Below are 22237 nucleotides of genomic sequence, written 5' to 3' on the forward strand. Positions count from 1 at the left end.
TCCCTCGGGGTGCCCGATGGCCCCCAGGCCTCTACATGGGTGGGGTATGCGAACGGACTGGCCATCCGACGCCCCCCCGACATCTGGCGCTGCCAGTCCTGGAGGCCCGTGCTGGTATCGACAAGGGTCTGCAGGTTTGCAGCCATGGAGCTCAGGGAGTTGGCAATCCCTGTCTGTGACTGTGCGACGCCGGCTAGCACATGGGCAATGGCGCCGATGCCCTCAGCAATGGCCTGCTGAGACTGGGCCATGGCCTGCTGAGACTGGGCCTTGGCCTGCTGAGACTGGGCCATGGCCTGCAGAGACTGTGCCACGGAGTTGAGCCCCTCTGCCATCTGCCGCTGGCGCTGGCTCATGGCCTCCTGTGAGAGGGCAGCCATGTCCTGGGCCACAGACGCCGCCTGCACGGAAAGCCCCAGGCCTCGCAAACCGCTCCCCATGTCTGACACCGTCTCAACCATTGCCTCCACCGCGGACGCCACCCGTGTGGTGTCGGCCTGGGTGGCACGCATGACCGGGACCACTCCCAGCTCCTGGACGTGGGTGGACTCCTCCACCTGCGACTGCAGCCGCCACAAGCTGGCCGTCACCCTCTTCGCTCGTCTCAGGTTTGGTGGTTGCATCGGACCTATGGGTGGGTGTGGTAACTCCAGGAACCTGGGATCCATCTGGGCGGCAGATGTTCGCTGGCATCGGGCTGCCCTCCGATCGCCCGGCCCCTCTGCTGCTCCTACCTCCACCTGCTGTACCGGGACGGCTGTGTTGTGCGCACCAGTGAGTGTACCAGACACCTCATCACTAAAGTGCCCAACCGAGGTGAGCGTCTCTGCGATGGTGGAGGGTGTTGGTGACAGCAGTGGCGTTGTGTCGTGCGCATCGTCCGACTCTAGAGTCCATGGCACTTTGGGGTGGCGGTTCGTCTCCGCCCATCCAATCTTGCCTTTTACCCCTGCCACCACCCCCCACAGGAGAAGCGCACACACAACACCAGGGAGCATGTGAGGACTGGAGGAGGCCCAGCTGATGAGAGGCCACTGACCGAACATGAGGGAAGGGCCCTGGAACCGGCTGGCGGACCTGAGGACCGGGAGGCTGTGGCGTGAGGCAACTCTGCGGCCGTGTCCGGGATACAGGGCCTCCCTCCTCTGCTCCACTGCGTCCAGGAGAGCCTCAATGTCGCGGGACTGGAACCTCGGGGCTGCGCGGCGGGCGGCCATCCGGTCGGGTCTTCTGGTCGGGTGGGGGGAGCAGCGCGTCTTTTGAGCCGTCACGCTGTGCAGCGTGCATGCCGCCGCACGGCGTGAACCACGTGAGCCAGCGGGGATAGCGCCACGTCGCTGCTAGCCCATTCCGGGCCGGAGACTTAGCGACGTTTGGGGCGGCGTGATGCAGGTGGGATTTGTGCCGTTTTTGGCGCTGGTCGGCGGACATCGCGCCGATAACGGAGAATTTCGCCCCAGAAGTGCTTTTGTATCATACAAGTCCTTCTTAGGATCTAATTCTAATGATCATCCTGAACATAATATCAGCAAAGAGTCATGTTTTGCAACAAAGAAGTGTTTATCTTATTTTTTAAAAAGGAACAAAATTAAGCCAGTGCTTTCGTCGATAATTAAACGCTATCTGAAATTTCAAACAACCTTTTGTATCATTCATATAATCAATTTTGGGGAGATAGTAGTGTGGCGGTACTGTCACTGAACTAATATTCCAGAGGCTCAAGCTCTGGGGACACAGGTTCAAATCCCACCACGGCAGCTTGTGGAATCTGAACTCAATAAATAAAATTTGGAATGTAAAGCTAGTCTCAATTATGGCGACCATGAAATTATCATTGATTGTTGTAAAAACCATCTAATTCACTAATATCCTTCAGGGCTGGAAATTTGCCATCTTTACCTGGCCTGATCTACATGCAAGTCCAGACCCACAATATGCGGTTAACTCTTAACTACTCTCTAGAAATAGTCGAGCAAGGTACTCAAGGGCAATCAGTGATGGGTAACAAATGCATACTTTTCCAACAATGCCCCCATCCCATGAAAGCATAAAGAATAAAAACATTTTGCAAGCTTTCCTGATTAAATAAATCTACAGATAAATGCACTTCGCTTTCTTTTTAGGCTCGTGCTGAATAGTGTTCAGGAAAATCAACAAGTCTAAATGTCATAAACATTATACATAACTATTTGAAACAGTTAAAATTGCAAGCTAAAAATGGAAACATCAGCATCTATGGTCACAGTGAGATGTAATTTTTAATCTAACGAAGTTGATGGTCAAATGTATATAAAATAATAAGTTGTCTCCTAACGAAGTTGATGCTCAAATGTATGTAAAATAATAAGTTTCAACTATTTTTTATGAAGGGTTACATTTTCTTACCATTTTCTTGTTGTTTGGTAGAGCAGTCTATCCAGTTGTGTTGGTTTGCTGCCCATATCATCTCAAACTGATGGAACATTACTTTTAACTTCCAAGTGTATGGAACAAATGAGTAGATGTCAGGGGCACTATCACTTGCCCATTCCTGTATTAAATCTTTGAAAACAGGAATACACAAGAGTCACATATAGTTCTAAAATATTTAAAATGTTGACAATCGCTCATGAAAACCCTGGATTTCTTTCAAAGTGAATTTCAAATATACCAAGGAGCCTACAGCTCGAGCTATTTGCAATCCCTGGGATTTAATTTAAAGGAATATCAATTTTTAAAACTGAGCTTGAGAATCTGATTTATTTATCTATTTATTTATTTCTAAATAAATTCAGAGTACCCAATTAATTTTTTTCAATTAACGGGCAATTTAGCATGGCCAATCCACGTACCCTGTACATCTTTGGGGTTGTGGGGGCAAACCCATTCGGACAGTGACCCAGAGCCGGGATCGAACCTGGGACCTCTGCGCCATGAGGAGAATCTGATTTATAGTTTATTCTGATGACACTGCAAAACATCCCTGAAAAGCCCTGTGGTGAAAAGCTGCAAGAATACAAAATGAAGGGAAGGTACAGTATGAGTAATGAAGTATAAGTGAAGAAAATGGTCTCTCAATTTCAATTGGATGCCGTCAGAAATTATCCATCAGCAGGAATCTAATTGAGGTGGATGCTCTATTCCAGAAATCCAATTGGTGACGGTAATCTTTACACATTTGGAGTGCGGCACGGTGGCGCAGAGGGTTAGCCCTGATGCCTCACGGCGCCGAGGTCCCAGGTTCGATCCCGGCTCTGGGTCACTGTCTGTGTGGAGTTTGCACATTCTCCCCGTGTTTGCGTGGGTTTCGCCCCCACAACCCAAAGATGTGCAAGGTAGTCGGATTGAACACGCTAAATTGCCCCTTAATTGGAAAAATTAATTGGGTACTCTAAATTTATTTTAAACATTTTTTTTTTTTTTTTAAATCTTTACACATTTGTATATTCATTCACATTTACAAACTTACACCTCCTAACCCAATGACAACAGTTTTGTACATATTTCTTGATAGCAGCTCAAGGTGAATTGCCAGCTAACGTCCAACAAATTAAACACCATTAATACGCAATAAACAGTTTGGAAGCCAAGCGTAGTAATTAGTAACCACATATTAAGACACTAGCTGTTTTAAAAAAAAACTTAAAACACTTGATATGAACAAATTTGAAGAGTTGTAACTCAAAATTACGAACACAGTTCTAGAAAGCAATAAGTTACGTTCTAATGTCACCCTCATGATATTCTGATTAAAATAATTCCGTTATACAAATTTGAATCTCATTCTTTCACCAAGCTTCACTCTTGGGAAATATCCTGGTTGATTACAGGGCATCCAAGGATTTAAAAACAAAGCACAGAATTTTAAAATTGAAGCATTGTTTAAGTGGGAGCCCATGTAGATTACCGAACACAGGGGTGATGAACAGAGCTTGAGGGCAAGTACGTACAAGAGCAGCAGAGAACTGGATGACCTTAGGTTTTTACGCAAGTTCAAATGTGGGAGATCAGTAAGGAGTGGAGAGAATAGCCAAATCTAGAGGTAACAAAGGTTGAGGTTTTAGCAAAGAAGCAGGGAGAAAATTGGGTGAAAATTGGCAGTCTTAGTGACGTGCGAACATCTGATCGAATGCTCAGAACATAGAACATACAGTGCAGAAGGAGGCCATTCAGCCCATCGAGTCTGCACCGACCCACCTAAGCCCGCACTTCCTCCCCATAACCCAATAACCCCTCCTAACCCCTTTTGGTCACTAAGGGCAATTTATTATGGCCAATCTACCTAACCTGCACGTCTTTGGACTGTGGGAGGAAACCGGAGCACCCGGAGGAAACCCACGCACACACGGGGAGAACGTGCAGACTCCGCACAGACAGTGACCCAGCGGGTAATCGAACCTGGGACCCTGGCGCTGTGAAGCCACAGTGCTATCCACTTGTGCTACCGTGCTGCCCTGGAGAGCTTCAAGTCAAATGTGACACTAAGGTTCCAAAACTGGTTCAGCCTAAGGTGCCAGGAAAGAAATGGAGCCAGTAGCTAGGAAACTGAGTTTGTAGCAGTAACAGAAGACAATGACTTTGGTCTTCCCAATGGCAGACAAGCAGTCTGATAATTTAGAGACAATGGAAGACTGTAAAGAGGTGTTGGTGAGGTAGAGCTGTGTGTCAGTATCGTATGCAAAAACTGATGCTGTGTTTTCAGATAGTATCGCTGATAGGCAGCAAGTAGATTGCCTTTTAATTCATTCATGATGTCTTAACGTCACTGGCAAAGCCAGTTTAATAAGGACATGGGGAGTCCACACCATGTAAAATAAAGAACTTCGATTTATTTACAATAATTGTATTTATACTTCCCGGTAGATCCCTGCTGGGTCTTTCTTTCTGGTTGGTGTCTTACTGGTCGATCTTTTATACAATGTTAAATTGAGTTCCACCGCCTCTCCCCGGGGGAGCTCGTAATCCGCAGGAACCAAGAGGGAGATAATCATTACCGCCCCATAAGTCCCATGCAGGATATTACAGCCAGCATTTATTGCACATCTCTAATTTCCCTTGAGAAGGTGGTGACTGTCTTTTTGAACCACTGCATCAATATTGTGTAGGTATACCCATAGTGATTTTGACCCAGCAACAGTGAAATAAAAGCTACACAGTTCCAAGTCAGTGTGAGACTTGGAGGGGAACATGCATGCAGTGTTGTTCCCAGGCATCTGCTGCACTTGTCCTTCTAGGTGGTAGAGGTTGTGGGTTTACCTGATGCTGTCAAAGGAGCATTGGTGAGCAGCTGCAGTGGGTCTTCTAAATGGTGGAGGCAGTGAGTGTTTAAGGTGATGAATCATGGCTAATTAAGTGGGCTGCTATGTCCTGGATGGTGTTGGCTTTTTGAGTGTTGTTGGGGCTCCACTTATCCACGCATCTGGAGAGATTCCATCACATTCTTGACTTCTGCTTTGTAGATAGTGGACAGGATTTGGGGATTTAAGAGAGGAATTACTCGTGGCTGAATTCTCAGCCTCTATTGAGATGAGAAATACATAGAATTTACAGTGCAGAAGGAGGCCATTCGGCCCATCGAGTCTGCACCGGCTCTTGGAAAGAGCACCCTACACAAGGTCAACACCTCCACCCTAACCCCAGTAACCCCACCCAACACTAAGGGCAATTTTGGACACTAAGGGCAATTTTTCATGGCCAATCCACCTAACCTGCACATCTTTGGACTGTGGGAGGAAACCGGAGCATCCGAGGGCAATTTTTCATGGCCAATCCACCTAACCTGCACATCTTTGGACTGTGGGAGGAAACCGGAGCACCCGGAGGAAACCCACGCACACATGGGGAGGATGTGCAGACTCCGCACAGACAGTGACCCAAGCCGGAATCGAACCTGGGACCCTGGAGCTGTGAAGCAATTGTGCTATCCACAATGCTACCGTGCTGCTATGAGGGAATAAAGGAGAGATCCTTAAGAGACACCTTAAAGGAAACAATTCAAAAGTGGGAAGAGAAGTCATCACAGGAGATACACTGGCTACAATTAAATAAGAATCAAACAGGTGAGTGCGGATAGGGGAGGAGGAGAATGGCAGGATTAACTATGTCAAAATCTGTAGGACAGGCCATTAAAAACAAGGAAGGCGTTTACTTTTCAGGCAGTCATGTGAGATGTAATGTGTGACATTGATGAGCGATTTCAATATTTTGGTAACAACAGACACCTGATCTAACAGAGTTCTGGGAAAGACAAGCGCAGATTTGCACGGTGACAACACATTCAAAAACTTCAATCTGATCTGAAAACGTAAAATTAAAGAAGCCAATGCAGCAGTCAGAGGTGTTCTGCTTAATTATAGATAAGAGATGAAAATGTTTATATCGAAAAAATGTCTGCACTACAGGGTGAACATTTATTCTGTCGCCAGCTTTTAGTTATGGGTGCGATGACGGGAAATCTGGCCAAGCATCCTTTCCTGCACATTCCTCACATGCACTTATACCATGAAGCAGTTTTCAGCGTTGTCCAGAGAAATGGCTAACGTCTAAGTCAGACGACACTGGTGAAGAACAAAGTTAAATATTTTCATAATGGAGTTGCTGGAGGAGGAAGCTGCTGCTACTGTTAAAAAAAATTAACAAGGCTCAGCCGCTCGTTTCATCTGCTTGAAAGATGAAGGTGATTCATTTCCTGATTTAATTAATAGCATAGCATTGATCCTTTGATCTGAAAGGCTGGTTATCTTCCATTATACATCTCTTTGTATAATCAACAGACATGCAAAACAGTAAGGTTTTCCGGAATATGCAGCAATCATTTTGTCACATTGATGCTGTTGATGCTGTTTCCGATTTCTCTTTGCATATATGTATGAAGCTGCTGAGGTGGTTCAGGGACTTCTACATCATGCAGTTCATATAATTGTTGGTTTGAGTTAAAAGCAGGTGGTTAATCGGAATTAATGCAAGATAAAAGCACAGTTTCCATCCTGTGACAAATAAAGAAATGTCTTTATTTCAGATCATTTTCAACATAACTAAAATGAAAGTAGCCCTTCTTCACCAAATTCAACTTAAAAGACTGTAAATTGGTGCTTGCTGTCAAGCGCTATAGCCTCTCGATCAAGCTGATCAATTTCTTGGACGTTTGAGGAAAACCATGTATGTTCACTATATATTAACCTCAGTGCAAACCAATCAAAGCAGTGATTTCAATTAATGTCAACAATCAAAAATAAACATAAAAGTGTAATGGAAAAATATCTGAAAACTGCAGCCAGCACACACTTTGAAAGTGAACTTTATTTATTTCTCATTTAATTCTTTGAAGAAATATCAGAAAGGTCAAACAATAATGCAGTAGACATAATATACTTGGATTTTCAAAAAGCCTTCTGTGAAAGTACTGCATAGGAAATTCATGAATATGCGGAGTCAGCAGTGCTAGCTGATTACAAAATAAAAAAACAAAGAATAGAGGGTCAGAGGTAGCTTTTCAAACTGGCACAATTTATGAAGTATTGTTCCACAATAATCAGTTTTGTGATCACTGGTGTCCACCGATTATTTATTTACATAAATGATTTGAAATTGGGAGTATAATTTGAAAATTTGTGGATGACATTAAATTGGGCAGGTAGTTAGTTAATGAAGAGAAGGGCGTTGACAAAATACAGTACAGGAGACATTAATAAACTCACAGAATTAGTGTGTAACTGATAAATGAATCAGTATAGGGGACCGCAAAGCAGTACTTTTTGGTCAGAAGAGCGAGGAGGACACATGCTTCTCAGAAGAAACAAAAATCACTAACAATAGCAACATAAGTTAATAAGACCGTTAAGCAGTTAATAAAGCATACGGTATCCTAAGTTTTATTAATATGAGCTTAGAGTAAACGAGCAAGGAGGTTATGTTGAACTTGTACATGATAATCGTTCAGTCTTAGCTGGAGTACTGCATCCTGTTCTGGATGCCACACTTTAGGAAAGATGTGAAACCATTGAAAAGAGTGCAGAAAAGATTCACATGAATGGTTTGAGGGGTGAGGAGCTTCAGTTATGAAGATAGTTTGGAGAGGTTGGGACTCATTTCCTTTGAGAAAGCGGAGAGGAGGTTTGATAGAGGAATTTAAAGTCATGAGGACCTAAACAAAGTAGATAGAGAAAAGCTTTTCCACTCATTGAAGGATTCAGAATGAGAGGGCACAGATTAAAAACAATTGGCAAAAGAAGCAAAAGTGACACAAGAAAAAACTTTTTCAGGCAAGTGGTTAATGTCTGGAACACAGTGCCTGAGTATGTGGTGGAGGCAGGTTCAACCAAGGCAGTCGAAAGGGAATTAGACTGCCGCCTGAAAAAGAAAAATGAGCAAGGTTATAGAGAAAAAGCAGGGCACTGATTGCCATTAGGTGAATTGCTCATTTGGAAAGCCAGTGTAGGCACATGTACACCACGTCAACTGCATCATCTTCATCGACCATCTCAGCTACCTCATCAAAACCTCAATCAAATTGGTAAAGCAATTTTCCCTTAACAAATCCAAGCTAATTTTTCTTAATTAATCCATGTTTGATGAGGTGACTGTTAATTTTGTCCTGGATTATCATTTCTAAAAGCTTTCCCACCACAGGGGGTAAACTGACTGGCATGTTTTTGCTGGGCTTATGCTTACATAATTTTTTCAATAGGGGTGTAGTATTTGGAATTCGCATATCTTCTTGCACCACCTCTATAGCTAAGGAGGATTGGAAAAATATGACCCGTGCCTCGTAGTTTCCACCCTTATTTACCTCAGTATCCTTGGATTCATTTAATCCGGTGCAAGTGTTTTATCAATTTTATGGATCGACAGCCTATCAAGTACTTCCTCAACCTCAAGTACTCCCAGCCATTCCAATATATGCTGTTATTCATTTTTAGCCCATCTGGTGTCTCAACTACCCCTTCTTTTGCTAAGAGCTTTGGTTGGACCACATTTGGGAGTACAGGCAACTGCTCTCGTCTCCATATTGTAAAACAGATATCGGGACACTTGTAGAAGTGGAGGCAGTGGTGTAGTGGTATTGTCACTGGACTAGTAATCCAGAGACCCAGGGTAATGCTCTGTGGGCATGAGTTTGAATCCCACCAGAGCAGCTGGTGGAACTTGAATTCAATAAAAATCTGGAATTAAAAGTCTAATGATGACCATAAAACCATTGTCAATTTTCATAAAAACTCATTGGTTCACTAACGTCCTTTAGCAAAGGAAATCTGCCATCCTTACCTGGTCTGGCCTACATGTGACTCCAGATCCACAGCAATGTGTTGACTCTTAAGTGCCCTCAGGTGTGGGCAATAAATGCTGGCCAAGCAGCGATGCCCACATCCCATGAACAAATAAAAAAACAGGTGCAAAAAAGGTACTATGATGATACCGGAACTGACAGATTGTGCTGAACAGGAAAAACTGAACAGCCTGGTGCTCTTGCTTTTTGAAAGGAGCAGACTGTTGGGTGACCTGATCGAGGTTAAGGTAATGAAAAGATCTGATAGGATAGACACAAAGATGTTTCTCCTGTGAGGGAATCCTGAACTACATGCCGTAAATGCAAGTTAACTGTAAATAAATGTAATAATGAATTCAGGAGAAATTTATTTGCCCAGAGTGGCCACAATGTGGAACTACCTACGGTATGGTTGAGGCAACTAGTATTGTATGTTAGGGGAAGCTAAAAGGAACACATGAAGGAAAAATAAGAGGTTACATTGAAGGAGTTAGATGAGGAGCAAGATAAGGCTTGTGTGGGGCATAAACACAAGCATGAATTTGTTGGACCAAGTAGCCTGCTTCTGTGCTATAAATACTACGCAATACCGAGAGATTGACACCCAACCTTAAATGGTGCATGAGTTGATTGAAAAGGGTGGTTAAAAAAAAAAAGAAAGTCCCATGGCATAAATCACAGCACAGATTGTTCTCGTCTTTTGTTCTGACAAGAGATCCAAATACTCTGGCTGTATTCAAAATTTGCATCTTCCACGTAAAACATCAGGTTGTGAAGTGCCACAGAAGAATTTTATGCAAAAGTCCTGCTGCTTATCAAGCTGTAAGAAGTACATTCTCAAATGGGAATTTTAACCTCTTGTGGAGTGATTTTATTTTTATTGTGAAGTGCTATACTCAGCATCTTAGTGTTTCAATGTATTATTCAACCTATGAAACCATTTTAACTTGCGAGCCTTAGTATTCTGTGCTGTACAAAAATACCTGAAATACATGATGAGCATCATGTGTGATGACCCATGCTTGATAGAATGATTAGAGGCTCATGGTGAACTACAGATTTCCCAACCTTTGATAAACATGAATAATTTTACGTTTCAGGGTCATGTTAAAATACAAATGATAACCAAAAAGGGATGGGTGAAAAGTGCAAACTACTTGATATAAATTTTAAGTGTCGACTTAACCAAAGAATCAAACTATTTGGGAAAATACCACCTAAAATTTAAAGAATGAATTTACACAGGGCTGCTTTCATCAGCAGCTGTACATTTTGTGGAAATTCCTCAGAGTCCCAGAGAAATAGTTCCATTATTAAGTCAAAACATAACATATGCATCAAATTAATTCTTCACATCGATCTTAACAAATAAAGGCTGTAGACAATTTCCAAACATATGGGGCGCGATTCTTCGATCGCGGGACAGAGTGTCCGCGCCGTCGTGAACGCCGTCGCGGGCGTGGCCACTAGCGATTCTGGCCCCCACAAGGGGCCAGCATGGTGCTGGAGCTGTTCATGCCGCTCAAGCCTCACTTCCTGGTGTGCACTGGGGGTGGCGCCAAACCGTGCATGCGCTGTAGCCACCTAAAATGGCCAATTCCCTATTAATTTGGCCAAAACCCGATTTAAAATGGCTAACCGAAAAGGCTGATGGGAAAAGCAGCCAACAGGACACAAACGGACAGCTGCAGACAGAATAGCGTATTCGGCTCTGGGGAAGTCGGCCCAGATCGATACTCAAGACTATTAGCAGCACATCAACCCATACATCTGCAGTTTAATTGGCTATCCCCGGGAACAATTGCAACATATTAGCAATTGAATGCCGGACCAGACCTGTCGGCGCCTGCAGTGGCCGAAACAAAGACAGGTGAACGACCACCCCCCGATCGAGGAATCGCCCCGTTATTGGACATATCGAACCCAGTGATTGGGAACAAGTCCAATCACTTGGGACTCAGGGTCAAGGGCCGCCCCGAGAGGCGGGAAGCCCCCGGGCCCTATAAAGTGAGGGGCCAAGTTCAGATCTCTCTCTCTCTCTCTTCTTCACCTGCTCGAGACCTTCGCAAGAACATCGACCAGAAACAGTAAGTCTGACTCCAGCGATTGCTACCCGATAAAGACTCCTAGCCATCGACCCGTATCAGCCTTTTTGAATCCCGCGGGCCAGATCCGATTCGATAAGCCATTCGTTTCCCTGACCTGGTGGGCCCTTCCTAAAGTTAAGTATTGGCCAGTAGTGATAGATTTCTATATAGATAGTAGGATTATTGTGTAAGCATTAATTGTTGTATATAATAAATGACCGTTGATTTCAATCTTACTAAGCGGTGTGCTGACTTATTAATCATAACTCGAGCTTGAACCACGTGGCGGTATCAGAAAGATACGTGGCGACTCGTGAGCAAAGGTGACATAATCAGAGGTAATAAAACTAAGGCTAAAAAGAGCAACAGCGCGATGGCTTTACGTAACGCGCCGGCCGCGACGCAACATGGCGCAGGGGTTCTGGGGCCGGACGCGCAACAAAGTAGGCCAGGGGAGGGAGAGGCCGGCCTGCCGATCGGTGAGCCCCGATCACGGGCCAGACCGCATTGGAGGGCCCCAGAGCCGCCCGCCCCCCCCCCCCAGGCCGCCCCCCGGCCGGTGGGTCTCTGCTTTTTCTGCGCGAACTATCGGCCCATGCGGGCTGGAGAATCGGTGGCCCGGCCTCGTACAGCGGCCCGCAACCGGTGCCGCGCCAGCGCAAATGGCACAGATTCTCCGCACCTTGGAGAATCGCGCAGCAGCATGGCGCGGTTGCGGTGAGTCTCCGGCCCGGCGCGGTTGCGGTGAGTCTCCGGCCCGGCGCGGGGCTGGGAGAATCACGCCCAAATTGTCTTTGGAATGCAACATATATAGAGGTTGATAAACTATATACTACGAAGAAATTCAAAACAGTAACTTGAGCAAGTGGTCCTGGGCAGGATGAACTCTTCCGCATCATGTGCCAGGCTCAGCTTAATTCAGGTTAAGGTGGTACACCGGGCTCACATGACGACGGCGAGAATGAGCAAGTTCTTTGGGATGGAGGACAGGTGCGCGAGGTGTTCAAGGAATCCGACGAACCATGTCCATATGTTTTGGGCATGCCTGGCGCTTAAAGAATTCTGGCAGGGCTTTGCGAGTGCTATGTCCAGGATTTTGGACACGCGAGTGAAGCCGAGTCCAACAAGAGCGATTTTTGGTGTGTCAGAGGATCCGGGAGTGCAGGAAGCGAAGGAGGCAGAGTTGTTGGCCTTTGCCTCCCTGGTAGCCCAGAGACGGATCTTGTTAATGTGGAGAGACTCAAACCCCCCCCGAGTGTGGAGACCTGGTTGTGACATGGCTGGGTTCCTCAGCCTGGAGCGAATAAAGTTTGCCTTGAGAGGGTCCTTGCTGGGGTTCTCCCGGCAATAGCAACCTTTCCTTGAATTTCTAGGGGAGCGGTAAAATGTCAGCAGCAGCAGCAATCGGGGGGGGGGGGGGGGGGGCGGTGGCTCAGGTGGGGGAACTGTCTATTTTTAAAAAAACATATATTTTATTAAAATTTTTCAAACAACAATTTTTCCGTTTTTACAACTCAACAAGGGATTATACATTAACTGGTAAATAACATTATTTAAATAATATAGTGAACTAACAACAACAACTAAAAAAAAAAAAAACAAATAGCAAAAACACAAAATAGTGCTTCTCCCCCCCTTGCCCCTGGGTTGCTGCTGCTGTCATTTCTATCTTTTCATTATCGTTCCGCGAGATAGTCAAGGAACGGTTGCCACCACCTGGAGAACCCCTGAGCCGATCCTCTCAACACAAATTTTATTTGTTCCAATCTTATGAACCCTGCCATGTCGTTTATCCAGGCCTCCACGCCTGGGGGTTTCGCTTCCTTCCACATGAGTCGAATCCTACGCCGGGCTACGAGGGACGCAAAGGCCAAAATATCGGCCTCTTTCGCCTCCTGCATTCCCGGCTCTTCCGCAACCCCAAATATAGCTAACCCCCAGCCTGGCTTGACCCGGACCTTCACCACCTTTGAAATTACCCTTGCCACGCCCCCCCAGAACTCATGCAGTGCCGGACACGACCAGAACATGTGTGTGTGGTTCGCCGAGCTTCCCGAGCACCTCCCACACCTGTCCTCCACCCTGAAAAACCTGCTCAGTCTTGCTCCCGTCATATGTGCTCTATGTAGAACCTTAAATTGAATCAGGCTAAGCCTGGCACACGAGGACGAGGAATTTACCCTACTTAGGGCATCAGCCCATAGCCCCTCCTCAATCTCTTCCAACAGCTCTTCTTCCCATTTTCCCTTCAGCTCCTCTATCATCGCCTCCCCCTCGTCCCTCATCTCCCGGTATATTTCAGACACTTTGCCCTCTCCGACCCATACCCCAGAGATCACTCTATCTTGGATCCCCTGCGTCGGGAGCTGCAGAAATTCCCTCACCTGTTGCCTCGCAAATGCCCTCACTTGCATATACCGGAAGGCGTTCCCCGGGGGCAACTTATATTTTTCTTCTAGCGCTCCCAGACTTGCAAACGTCCCGTCTATAAACAGGTCCCTCAGCTTCCTAATTCCTGCTCGTTGCCAACACTGGAACCCCCCATCCATCCTCCCTGGGACAAACCTGTGGTTATTCCTTATCGGGGACCACACCGAGGCACCCGTCACTCCCCTGTGTCGCCTTCACTGCCCCCAGATCCACAAGGTTGCCACCACCACTGGGTTTGTGGTGTACCTTTTCGGGGAGAACGGCAGTGGCGCCGTCACCAGTGCTTTTAGGCTTGTTTCCTTACAGGACGCCATCTCCAGCTTCTTCCACGCTGCTCCCTCTTCCTCCCTCATCCACTTACAGACCATCGACACATTGGCGGCCCAGTAGTAGTCGCTCAAACTCGGCAGCGCCAGTCCCCCTCTGTCCCTACTGCGCTGCAGGAACCCCCTCTTTACTCTCGGGGTCTTTCCTGCCCACACAAAGCTCGTAATGCTCCTGTCTATTTTTTTTAAAAAGGCCTTTGTGATCAGGATGGGGAGGCACTGAAACACGAAAAGAAACCTCGGGAGGACCACCATTTTAACTGCCTGCACTCTGCCCGCCAGCGACAGCGGCACCATATACCACCTCTTAAAGGCCTCCTCCATCTGCTCCACCAGTCGCGTCAGGTTAAGTATATGCAGGGTTCCCCAGTTCCTGGCCACCTGGATCCCCAGGTATCGGAAGTTCCTTTCCATTCTCCTCAGCGGCAGAGCATCTATCCCCCTTCCCTGTTCCCCGGGGTACATTACAAAAAGCTTGTTCTTCCCCATATTTAGTTTGTATCCCGAGAACTCTCCAAACTCCTTAAGTATCTGCATTACTTTTGGCATCCCCTCTACCGGGTCCACAACGTATAGCAGTAGATCATCTGCGTAGAGCGACATTCGGTGCTCCTCTCCCCTCTAAGCACCCCCCTCCACTTCTTAGAGTCCCTCAGCGCTATGGCCAGTGGTTCAATTGCCAACGCGAACAGTAACGGGGACAGTGGACACCCTTGTCTTGTACCCCTATGTAGCCGAAAATACCCCGATCTTTGCCGGTTTGTAACTACGCTTGCCACCGGGGCCCCATATAAGAGTCTGACCCATCTAATAAACCCCTCACCGAACCCAAACCTCTTCAGCACCTCCCACAGATAGTCCCACTCCACCCTATCGAATGCCTTCTCTGCATCCATCACCGCCACTATCTCTGCCTCCCCCTCCGGTGAGGGCGTCACCATCACCCCCAGCAACCTTCGTACATTAACTTTCAGTTGTCTCCCCTTTACAAACCCTGTCTGGTCGTCATGCACCACCCCTGGGACGCAATCCTCTATCCTTGTCGCCATCACTTTTGCCAGCAGTTTGGCATCTACATTTAGGAGTGAGATAGGCCTGTATGACCCGCATTGCAGTGGGTCTTTCTCTCGTTTCAGGATTAGCGATATCGTCGCCTCCGACATTGTCGGGGGTATCATCCCCCTTTCCTTAGCCTCATTAAAGGTTCTCGCCAAGAGCGGGGCCAACAGATCCATATACTTTCTGTAGAATTCCACCGGAAACCCGTCTGGTCCCGGGGCCTTCCCTGCCTGCATGTTCCCCAGTCCTTTAATCACCTCATCCACCTCGATTGGCGCCCCCAGACCTGCCACCTCTTGCCCCTTCACCTTCGGGAACCTTAGCTGGTCCAGAAAGTGTAACATTCCTTATTTTCCCCCCGGGGGTTGGGACTTATACAGCCTCTCATAAAAGGTCTTTAACACCTCGATCACTTTCCCTGCTCTCTGCTCCATATTTCCCGTTTCGTCCCTAACTCCCCCGATCTCTCTCGCCGCCATCCTCTTCCGAAGTTGGTGGGCTAACTGCCGGCTCGCCTTTTCCCCATACACATATTGCATCCCCTGTGCCTTCCTCCACTGTGCCTCTGCCTTTCCCGTGGTCAGCAGGTCAAACTCCGTCTGTAGTCTTCGTCTTTCTCTGTATAGCCCTTCGTCTGGGACCTCCGCATATTTTTTATCCACCCTCAAAATTTCCCCCACTAATCTCTCTCTCTTTCTTTGCCCTCTTGTTTCCCCTTGTGGGTTCTGATGGAGATCAGCTCTCCTCTAACCACCGCCTTCAGCGCTTCCCATACTACCCCCATCTGAACCTCCCCATCGTTGTTGACCTCCAGGTATCGCTCAATACACCCCCTCACCCTTCTGCAGACCCCCTCGTCCGCCAGTAGTCCCATATCTAGTCGCCAGAGTGGGCGCTGCTCCCTTTCCTCTCCTAGTTCCAAATCCACCCAATGCGGGGAGTGGTCTGAAACGGCTATGGCCGAGTACTCCGTTCCTGCCACTTTCGGGATCAGTGCCCTTCCCAAAACGAAAAAGTCTATCCGGGAGTATACCTTATGGACGTGGGAGAAGAAAGAGAACTCTTTAGCCATCGGCCTGGCGAATCTCCATGGATCCACTCCCCCCATTTGTCCCATAAATCCCTTAAGCACCTTGGCCGCTGCCGGCCTTCTCCCGGTCCTGGATCTGGACCGGTCTAGCCCTGGATCCAGCACTGTGTTAAAATACCCCCCCATTACCAAGCTTCCCACCTCCAGGTCCGGGATACGTCCCAGCATTCGCTTCATGAATCCCGCGTCATCCCAGTTCGGGGCATATACATTCACCAGCACAACCGCCTCTCCCTGCAGTCTGCCACTCGCCATCTGCCCCCACTGTTCACCACTATATTCTTAGCCTCGAATGATACACGTTCCCCCACCAATATTGCCACCCCTCTGTTTTTCGCGTCCAACCCTGAGTGGAATACCTGTCCCACCCATCCTTTTCTAAATCTAACCTGATCCGCCACCTTCAGGTGCGTCTCCTGGAGCATGACTACATCCGCCTTCAGTCTCTTTAAGTGCGCAAACACCCGTGCCCTCTTAATCGGCCCATTTAAGCCTCTCACATTCCACGTGATCAGCCGGATTGGGGGGCCATTCACTACCCCCCCTCGTCGACTAGCCATCCCCTTTTTTAGGCCATCTCCCCATCCAGGTCCCGCGCACCCGTCTGTCCCCCAGGCAGCGCCTTCCCGCCCCGATCACCTCATCTCTTGCCAGCTCCCCTTGCACTCAGCAGCAGCAACCCAGTTAATCTTCCCCCCACCCTCCCGCTAGATCCCCCTCTAGCTTGGTTACTCCCCCCATATTGCTTCCGGAAGTCAACTAACTCTGGCTGACCTCGGCTTCCCCCGTTCACTCTTTGACCTCCCTGCGTGTGGGGCTCCCTTCCTTCCTTCGCCCGTTTTCCTGCTATAACTTCCATAGCGCGGGAAAATACCCGCGCGCTCCTCTCGGCCCCGCCCCCTATGGCACAGTTCCCTCATTCCCCTTCCCTGTCCCTTTTTCCACCGGCGCCCACATTTCTTCGTGTCCCCCCCATCGGGGGGAGAGAAATTCCCCGTCCAACATTGCTGTACAATAGCCCTCCCCTTTCCCCACTTTACATTCCTGTACCACCACCTCGCTGCATCTCTCCAAACATTAAACTCTCAAATCTAGTCCAGTTTCTCTTCTTGGATGAATGTCCATGCCTCATCCGCCGTCTCGAAGTAGTGGTGCTTGCCCTGATGCGTTACCCACAATCGCGCCGGCTGCAGCATCCCAAATTTTATTTTCTTCCTATGGAGCACCGCCTTGGCCCGGTTAAATCTCGCCCTCCTTCTCGCCACCTCCGCACTCCAGTCCTGATACACACGTATCACCGCATTCTCCCATTTGCTACTCCGTGCCTTCTTGGCCCAGCTCAGGACCATCTCTCTGTCCATGTATCGATGGAACTTCACCACTATTGCTCTTGGTGTTTCACCTGCCTTTGGTCTTCTCACGAGGACCCGGTACGCTCCCTCCACTTCCAGGGGGCCCATTGGGGCCTCAGCTCCCATTAGCGTGTGAAGCATAGTGCTCACATAAGCCCCAACATCAGCTCCCTCTGCTCCTTCGGGGAGACCTAGAATCCGTAGGTTTTTCCTCCTCGAGCTGTTCTCCAGGGCTTCCAGCCTTTCTATGCACCTCTTGTGTAGTGCCTCGTGTGTCTCCATTTTTACCACCAGGCCCTGTATCTCATCTTCATTCTCGGCTGCCTTTGCCTTCACTCCACGGAGCTCCATCGCCTGGACCTTTTGTGTTTCCTTCAGTCCCTCGATGGGCAGTAGCATCGACGCCAGCACCTCTTTCTTAAGCTCCTCCACACATCGTCAGAGAAACTCCTGCTGGTCCGGGCCCCATACCATCTGGGCTCCATCCGCCGCCATCTTGCTTCTCCCTTCTCTTCTCTGCCGCTGCTCCAAAGGATCCTTCGCAATCTGGCCACTACTGCCGCTCCTTTCCATACACACCCGGGGGGACTCCTTCCTTCGTCACCCCACACTGGGTTAGGTTGAAAAAAAATTCCGTTGGGGCTCCCGATAAGAGCCCAAAAGTCCGTTAGAATGGGAGCTGCCGAAACGTGCGGCTTAGCAGTGCATCACCGCAACCGGAAGTCGGGGGGAACTGTCTATTTAATGTATATTTTCTTTTTGTATAATGATAACAGCCACCTAGTTTTGTTCAATATTTTTCGTTTATTTTTCTGTTATTAGTTATGTAAAATTTCTGTTTGAAAAAAGCATTAATAAAAACAATTTTTAAAAAAAATTACACGGGTTATAAATTACAAATTATATATTATATTAAGAACAGTAAGTGTGACTTTAAAATGCAGAGTCTGCATTCTAGTCTAAAATGTTTCCTGGCCTCTAATTCTCGCTTCCGCTGAAAACTACGCTTGTCAACACATGTGCAATACCATTGGAGATGGCCCCGTGTGCATGCCGAATACACACACAGCTAAAGCTGTGATGGGGTAAGAGTGTATACCAATTGTAATTTACAAATTTTTATCCAATTCACATTCACTTACCAGTAAAGAAATTCTTCTGGGCGAAGATGAAATGGTACGTTGCTTTGTAGACTTCAATTTCACACTGCCACTCTTGAGGCATGTTCCATATCCTTTGATAGAAAGCATTGAGATGAAACTGAAAAGAAAGATTTTAAGGTCTTCATTAAGGTAGAACAGAAAAATTCTCAAGCATTAGTTGTGTGATGAAACACAATACTTAATGTTCAAACAAGGATGTTCGGTTGAAATAGCAAAGCTAATTGTAATGCAATGAATTAAATGGCAAACTAAATTACTGCAGTAATTAGAAACTGATATGTTGTGAACAACACTGGAGAGGTTTAAAACACAGCTGATCATTCTTCCCATTGTGTATCTATCAGTTCTTTCTGAGAGCAATTATTGCCCGAAATTATCCCTCATTGATTGACAGCTTCCTCGCTCCTCGGCTTCAAATATATATGCATTGTTCTCTGAAAAGCTGCAGTAGTCTTGTCCTTACACATTTAATTAGGTTAAAGCGTTCCATGCTTCAAATTCTTCTGAGCAGCTATCCTCACATTTAGTGAGGATTTAAAATTAACCCTCATCACCGTCATCCCTATTGAAAAAAGATCTTCGCCCATCAACGTCAACAAAACCCATAAAACATCAAAATTTAATTTTGCTCTTGCCCTTCTCTGCTCCAGTGAGAATATTTCCGATATCAAGCCTCTTTTTGTAAATATATTTCCTATCCCTGATGCTATCCAAGTGAATCTTTGGGGACTATTGGGACTTAAACTATGCTCTGTGCTATAATGTTATATACAAATGTTGTACAATGTTATATACAAATTTATTAGTTCTTCAGTTTTGCACTCTATCCCCTTATTCTTATTTTAATGTAGTGCATATACATTTTTTGAAGATTGCTTCAGAGAAGATTGCTTCTGAGAACATCAGAAATAAGGTCAGAAATAGGCCGGAGAGTCCCTTGAGCTTGCTCTGCCATTCAACAAGATCATTGCTGATCTTCTACCTCAACTCTATTCGTCACAGACTGCCAACTTGAAAGTGTCTCATTCTTACTCTTCTTTCTGACCTTTAATCAACATCTATCCACAACTCCAGGATCTCTTATCGTGGGTGTATTAACCTTTTTCGTGGCACCTTATCGAATGGCTTTTGGAAATCCAAGTAGACTACACTGAATAGATCCCTTTTATTAACCCTATTAATTCCATGCGTTAAAAACTTCAATAAATTTGCCAAATACAATTTTGATTTCATAAAACTATATTGATTCCTTCTGATCATACTATGCTTTTCTCGAAGTCCATTGTCAAGACTTCTTTAAAAATAGATTCCAGTATTTTCCAAATGATTTACATCAAGTCAACTAGCCTGTAGTTCCTGGTTTCTCTCAGCAAAAATTACTACTAGTATTTATAACTTAATAAAATGTTTCAAGTGCTTCACAGGAACGTTATAGACAATGGATGATAATAAGCCAATGACCCAGAAGACATTAGGTCAGAGGTAAAGTTTAAGGGAGGGCCATAAAGGAGGACGGTGAGGCAGAGAAGAATCGGAAGTATGTTTCAGGTCCTGGAGCTAAGGTAACTCAGGGAGGAGTGATTAAAATAAAGGATGCACAGGAGGAAATAATTAGAATAACACAGATGTCACAGAAAGTTATGGATAGGATGGGGGAGGGGCAGTCATGGAAGGATTACAAAACAAGGATGAGAATTTTAAAATCGAGATGCTGTTTAATGGAAAGCCAATGCAGGTCAGTGGAGCCAGACTTGATCGAGAGTTAAGACACGGGGAACAAAGTTTCTGATGACCTCAAGTTTACAGAATGTAGAATGTGGGAGACCAGCCAGAAGAGCATTGGAATAGGCAGGTGGGAATTTTGGTGGGAATTTAATTACAGAGGGGCAAAGAGGTGCTCCTTTTTCTACCTTTTTTTCAGCCTCTAGCAGTTAATGACTTTCCTTCCTTTTTTCCAAGCAAGATGAGTGCAACTTTCTATTACTTCCCTGGAGGGGAGTGGGGGAGGGGAGGGAGGCGTACGGGTAGGGGGAGGGGGGATAGGAGGAGGGGGGATGGGGAGGGAGGAGTGGGGAGGGGGGGATGGGGAATGGGGCGGGGGAGAGGGGCTGGGGGAGGGGGAGGGGGCAGGGGGGATGGGGGAGGGGAGAGGGAGGGGGAGGGAGGGAGGGAAGGGGGAGGGAGGGAGGGAAGGGGGAGGGAGGGAAGGGAGAGGGAGGGAGGGGGTGGTAGGGGGAGGGGAGGGGTGGGAGGGGGAGGGGGTGGGACTGGTAGGCTGGGAGGGGGAGGGGGTGGGAGAGGGGAGGGGACAGGGGGTGGGAGGGGGAGGGAGAGGGGGTGGGAGAGGGGAGGGGACAGGGGGTGGGAGGGGGAGGGAGAGGGGAGGGGTCAGGGGTGGGGGGGAGGGGTCAGGGGTGGGGGGAGGGGGGAGGGGTGGGGGGAGGGGGAGGGGAGGGGGACAGGGGTGGGTAAGTGGAGGGTGGGGGAGGGGAGGGTAAGGGGAGGGTGGGAGAGGGATGGGGTAGGGGAGAGGGTTAAGGGGAGAGGGGGAGAGTGGAAGGGGAGAGGGGATGGTGGGAGGGGGAGAGTGGGAGGAGGGGAGGGGGGGGTGGGAGGAGAGGGAAGGCTGGGAGGAGGGGAGGTGGAGGGGGGAGAGGGGGAGAGGGGGGATGGGGGAGGGAGAGAAAGGGGAGGTTGGAGAGGGAGAGAAGGGGGAAGGGGAGGAGGGGGAAGAGGGGGAGGGGGTGGGGAGAGGGGTAAAGGGGGAGGGGGAGGGAGAGGGGAGGATGGGGACGGGTGTGGGGGATGGGGGGGGGGGGGGGAGAGAGGGGTGGCATGGAGACCAGTGCTCCGACCACCGTTGTTTAACCCATGCTGGCAATCACAATTAAACACAGAGATGGGGCTGCAGATCCGAGTACTGGAGGATCTCCTATTGGCCCTCCAGACACGCAAGCCTGCTTCTCGTGCTTAATTAGATGGCAAATGGGGCAGCACGGTGCCGCAGTGGTTAGCATTACTGCCTCACAGCGCCGAGGTCCCAGCTTCAATCCCGACTCTGGGTCACTGTCCGTATGGAGTTTGCATTCTCCCCGTGTTTGCGTGGGTTTCGCCCCCACAACCCACAGATGTGCTGGTTAGGTGGATTGGCCACGCTAAATTGCCCCTTAATTGTAAAAAATGAATTGGGTACTCTAAATTTTTTTTTTTTAATTAGATGGCAAATGTGCTCCCTGGTACCTAATTGGCCAGCCTCAAAGACCTGCAGCAGGTACCCAGCCGTTAACACAATAACAGATATGTGCCTGATGTTGGGTCCCAACCTCAGAACTAAAATCCAACCCTATTGCTCTGAAATTATGCCACGGGGTGCTATCATGCAAGCCCTTGACACATTCATTTGAAATTCATCTTTTGCTATTTTGATGAAGGGGTTAACCAGCTTGAACTATATGTTACAGTCCTATTATATTGTTAATCCAAACT

The 22237-nt window shown here is 47.6% G+C and overlaps 1 protein-coding gene across 10 annotated transcripts in view; it reads right to left on the reverse strand.

The window, feature by feature from the left end:
* The window catches only part of kiaa1109 (KIAA1109 ortholog), a 626997-nt gene that overhangs the window by 451255 nt on the left and 153505 nt on the right, over nt 1-22237 (reverse strand). For all 10 annotated transcript variants that reach the window (XM_072495716.1, XM_072495713.1, XM_072495719.1 and 7 more), the window contains exons 15-16: nt 18731-18848; nt 2386-2541 (exon numbers count right to left, since the gene is read on the reverse strand). In XM_072495716.1, the coding sequence (XP_072351817.1) occupies nt 2386-2541; nt 18731-18848 (274 nt within the window). The remainder of the gene's footprint in view (nt 1-2385; nt 2542-18730; nt 18849-22237) is intronic.

This window comes from Scyliorhinus torazame, chromosome 3 (assembly GCF_047496885.1).
Source record: "Scyliorhinus torazame isolate Kashiwa2021f chromosome 3, sScyTor2.1, whole genome shotgun sequence".
NCBI classification, from domain to species: domain Eukaryota; kingdom Metazoa; phylum Chordata; class Chondrichthyes; order Carcharhiniformes; family Scyliorhinidae; genus Scyliorhinus; species Scyliorhinus torazame.